A 5,407-nucleotide genomic window follows, 5' to 3' on the forward strand; every position below is an offset into this window, starting at 1 on the left:
TTGAGTTTTCATTATTTAATAACAAAAATCTACATACATAAAGCTATGTTCTCATAAAGACCATCATCAAATAAGAAAAACATTGAAAATACAATGTAAATAATAGTCAAACTCTACGGCTTTCATTGCACACTGATATTTTCTCAGTCTACACATCTGTTAAATACAAAGTATTAAAAAACTGACATTCACAGGGACACATTATTATATCTAAACATATTGATATTCAAGCATTGACTGCTCATAACAGCCAGTGGCCTTTGTGAATGCAAAATTTGGACTTCTCTGGAATCACTAATTTGCATTTTCACATCAATAACGCCACAACCGTCAGTAGCCAAGAGACTGCTGCAAGAGATCATTGTGGCTTTCTTTGAAGACTGTCAAAGCACATTAATTTCACTCAAGTCCATAACCTTTAATTATAATTAACACAGAATAAGGCTACTTTAATGCAAAACACAAAACTGATATCCACTAACCATACATTTCAATCCTGGTCAATCATATCTAAGTGCAGACTGCTCGACCTGGGGCTTGATAGACTAACTCTAGACTCATATTGGCCTGAGATTGAAGGTTTCTTCCTCAACCTCTTGGCTTCATTTTGCAATTTCTGTCGGATGTAGCCCTTGATCTCTGCATCAGTCTTGCCAGGAAAGAAATACTGAACAGTTCCTGTAAGGAAATTATTTCAGGTTATAATAATAGTAAACTTGATTCTTAGTGGTGTGTAAGAAGTGTAACTGAAATGAGAAAAGAGCATCTTACTCAGGATTGCCTGAACCTCTTCGCTGGGAAGAGCAGGCTTGGGTTGGCCCTTTTTGTTGTACACAACTCCAGAAATGGAGTGTGAAGCAAGGCAGTCTCTCTCATAGAGTCCACGGAGCAGGTCGTTGGTCAGTTTCTGGGCGGTGGTGCCCGTGTTACATCTCTCCAAAAGTTCAGGAGTGATGAACTGAGAGGAACAATAACTAAAATTACTTCTATAAATGTTAACACACCCAAAAAAATTTCAAGTGATCAGAACAGGAGACCAGGAATCAGTTGACAATACTGGATGTAAAGAATTAAAGTACTACGTTAATATGTTCATGTACTGTAATTTCCAACTACCTCTGTGAAGAGCCCATCCCTCTGAGCATTCTGAGTAATCTCATGAGGTTTCTGTGTTCCTGGCCCCTGGTTCACCCACTGCCCATTTACAGCAGCTGGAGCAGACAGTGCTTCTGGTATCACAGCATCCACCTCAGCTGGTGCCTGTGCTATGCCTGGGGAAACTGGGAGAGAAGTCCCATTGTCCCCATTTGACCACATCTGGGTCTTCTCGATCAGAGCTTCCAGGTTCCTGGCCAGCTTTCCACATGCTGTCGTGAGTTAATCAAAATAGTACATGAGGCAGTTTGCTCTGTGTTAGATTTGATTGTTTGACTATTGTTGGAAGACAGTAAACCAGACAACAATGAGAGTGTTTACATGCACAATCTTACATCAGTTATGCTTAATAAACCAAAAACATGTAAGGTCATGTAAACAAAAACTGTTCTTTTATCAGGTAAAGGGGTGATTCTCATGAAACATGTAAACAAATGTATTGGTCCTATTATACTCAAAAACAAACAAATAAGGAATTATATTTTGGCTACACAAAATAAAGCCTATTTTTGCAGCATTAAAGATTTTTTACCTTGTGACTTTATTTTTATGACAGAGATGCACATTCTAATCCCCAATTCTCATTAAAGATGATCATTAGTAGTAGTTCTCCCTTGGTACTCTCTTTCATGTTCACCTATTTTAATTAAGGAAATTATTGTACAACAGCATCTTTTTTTAACATTAATCTGTTTAGAGAATGAGAATTCTCAATAAAAAAAATGGGAATGGTAAAAGTAAAACCTCTGAATTTGTTAAGGTAATGAGAATTGGGGGGTAAAATGTGCTTAGAAGAATTTTCCGGGTTCAATACAAGTTAAGATCAATCTACCGCCTTTGTAGAATAATGTTGATTACCACAAAAAATTATTTCAACTCGTTCCTCTTTTTCTTAAATAAATAAAAATTGAGGTTACAGTAAGACACTTACAATAGCTAATTATTGGAGGGTTTAAAGGAAGAAATGTGAAGCTTATAATTGTATAAAAGCACTTTCATTAATTCTTCTGTTAAACTTGTGTATTATTTGAGCTGTCAAGTTGTTTAAATCAGCATTTTCACAGTCGTTTTAGACTTTGTTGACATAACATCATCATGGCAACGAAGTTGTAAAATTGGATATAACAGAAAAGTTAGTAAGCGATTTAATCACACTGTTTATGTCTTGTGGCTATACTTTTGAAACGGTAAGTATTCTAACATTTACGGATTGGCCCCATTCACTTCCACAGTAAGTGCCTCACTGGAAACCAGATGTTTGCTTTTTTAAAGAAAAAAATATATATTTTTGTAGAAATCACTAGTCAAAAACACAGTAGATTGAGCTTTACTTGTATTGAATCTGGAATATTCCTTCTTAAGTGTCCTGAAAATAATGTTACAATGCAAAACTCTTAATGGTCCTAAACAGGGTTGGGAGGGTTACTTTTAAAATGAATTCCACAACAGAATACATGTTGTAAAATGTAATTAGTAACGTATTCTGTTATATTACTCAAGTTCAGTAACGTATTCTAAATACTTTGGATTACTTCAGCACTGGTAGTGTTTTCACTTATTTTGACTATAAAAAAATCTGCCAGTACAGCAAGACAAAATACACTCTCTAAATTTTTAGATATCGTTACAGAAAAACAAGAAAACAAAAACAAGAAAACGATTTTTGCCATAATATCAAAGGTTTTACTAGAGAGAAAAAAAATATGATCTTACATGGCTTTTCGAAAATAAAAGAAAATATGATTGTAACAGGTGCATGTAAAGTGGCTAGAAATAGCATTTTTGCTTAGCATGAAGCTAAATGTTTACTTGACAATTTACAAAATTTTCTATCTCTGCTACTCCAAACTTACTTTAAACACACTCTTTCTGTTCATATGAATTTAACACAGCATAAGAAATTGTTTCACTGCCTAATCCTGATACATGTATTCCGTTATTCCCCAACCCTGATTGTAAATGTACACTTAGTTTGCTTTATGAAAAATATAATTTTTTTATTGATATGCGGTTAAATATGACCAGGATATTTAACCGAAGAATGTCCTGAGAATCACCTAAATTAGATCAGAAATAATTCAAGTAAAATCTGATTGCCACACGTTGGTTTTTGCCCGATACACTAATTTTGCTCTGCATGTAAACTCGCTTCTTGCATCTAGTAGCTTATACATCTACGCATATCTGTTTATGATGTCAAAACCATTTCATACATATGGTTTACTTGTAAACACACTTTTTGTTTTAATAAAAATAATATCTAAACACAGCAAACAGACAGAGCACTTCGCTGGGTGTGTATACCCAGGTTTTATGAAGCAAATTACAAACCGTTTGTACCAAAAATGACATTTACCTGTAAGGCACCTAAGTTGTTCCTTCAAGTCCTCCATTTCCTTCTGCATGCATATGACCATGGCAATGAGCTCCTTCTTCGAGTATGACTGTAAATAATGAGCCTCCTGCCATCACAAACATTCACAAGCTTAGGTCTATAATGTCAACAAGCAAATGTCCCAAATACAGAGTGAACAAGCACATTCATCCTACCTCAGACTCAGAAGTAGGAGGGCTGTCAGTGTAAAGGTCTGCAGAAGAACAATCCAGCTCATTAACCTGTCATGACAAACAAAGAGTCCTAATGTTTCTGTAGTTACCCAGTAAGTTGTCATTTATGATTATCATTGGTCTTGTTGCCCTTACAAAATGTTTACCAAGGTACTATATGGTATTTACCACCTTTGTTATCAATAATAAAAACAAATCTGTTTGTGCTCATGAGCTCATATTAATGTTTCACAGCAGTTACAATAAAGCAACTGGTATTTTCAATGTCAGATACTACCATGGTACAATGATGTGTCTGTAAAATGTATGTGACGGTGTGAAACTTTACAAACTTTAACGTTTCAAAGTACAAAACTTTTAAACATTTGGTGAGCTTGAAGGGAAATGGTTACTAGCTTTTGATGTGGAGAACGCCTCATGAGGCTCCAATCAAATGGTGTATTGTACCATGCTTTACCCTATTGTTCTCCATTAGCGGCCAGTCATGGCTGTCTGCTCTGCCTCAACCGCTGCAGGAAAGCTTTCAATCGATGTATGGCGTTTTACCAAAGGCGCGAAAGAGTGTAGTAGTCAACCAACAATAGTCAATTATAAGTGAGATTGTTGTGCAAAATGTTTGTAACATCCAGCGAGGAACAACTACGACAATCAAAACAGAAAGAAAGGGTTTGCGGTCCATTTCCTCTGCCCAAATGCCTTAAAAATACTAATACAACACTGATACTTAAGAAAAAGCCCAAACCTTCGTGTCTAACTTCTGAAGCCCGCTGTCGGACGATTCATTTTCTTCCGTTTTCTCTTTGGCTGGATATATTTTTCTCCGTTTCTGTGCACCGTTCTGTTAGACATGATATTAATTATTCTTCTGGGATCACAAATATGCCATTAACAGTTACAAAACAAATAATGAACATTAAACACTTTAAAAATAGATTTTAATCGATTATCTTACACTGAAGCAGTCCGGTTTTTGTTCCTCTTCGTCGTCCTCTTCATTCTCGTAGTCAAGAATTCGCTGGGCTTTTGTTTTCCTTCTCATTTCTCTCCCATTATTTTATTTGCGAGCGAGAAAACGGGGCTCCACTCTGCATAATGCACTTCCGCTATATTAGACTAAATACAATAATACTATCTATCCTTCTTGAGATTTGGAAACTAATGTGTGCTGACGATCTATTACTAGAGATAGCGACAGCTCTTTTTCTTGCGATTATTCTACTTCAGCTCAAATACTTGAATGAATCAATGGAAATACGGCACTTTACCGAGAAATTACTGGGAACACATTTGAACCAAACGCAATGTAGTGTAACGTGGCAAAGGCACGAGTCCCGTCTCGACCGAATCTAACGGCAGATCCTCAAAACAACAGGAAATCCCTTGCTACAGTTTTACCATGGTAACACTAGTTTCCGCCAAAATACCCTAGTTGCACAGTTATTGGTACTGTGGTAAAACCACTGTAATTTAATACAGAATCCCCAGTGTAAGGAGCTTTCAGAATTTTATTTTTATGGATGGCAGTGGGTGGCAAATACCAAGTTACGACAGTTTTATTGTAGAAACTGTAACTGCAGTAATGATGGTATTTTGGCGGAAACTATGGTTACCATGGTAAATATTTATATGGGGCGCCCTTATAAATACCGTTTCATTCGACGTATATACAAGTGTTGCTCGTACG

The 5,407-nt window shown here is 36.2% G+C and overlaps 1 protein-coding gene across 1 annotated transcript; it reads right to left on the reverse strand.

Annotated features, from left to right (window-relative positions):
• si:ch211-194k22.8 (uncharacterized) lies at positions 1-5,177 on the reverse strand. The gene is made up of 7 exons (XM_052103062.1): positions 4,676-5,177; positions 4,466-4,561; positions 3,706-3,771; positions 3,512-3,617; positions 1,117-1,367; positions 772-958; positions 1-678 (listed from the first exon to the last, which is right to left on the reverse strand). Exons 1-7 carry the CDS (start codon positions 4,760-4,762, stop codon positions 491-493), a joined length of 981 nt encoding a protein of 326 aa, XP_051959022.1. The 5' UTR covers positions 4,763-5,177; the 3' UTR covers positions 1-490.
• Positions 5,178-5,407: the final 230 nt, after the last annotated feature.

The sequence above is a fragment of the Xyrauchen texanus genome, chromosome 33 (assembly GCF_025860055.1).
Source record: "Xyrauchen texanus isolate HMW12.3.18 chromosome 33, RBS_HiC_50CHRs, whole genome shotgun sequence".
Taxonomy (NCBI): domain Eukaryota; kingdom Metazoa; phylum Chordata; class Actinopteri; order Cypriniformes; family Catostomidae; genus Xyrauchen; species Xyrauchen texanus.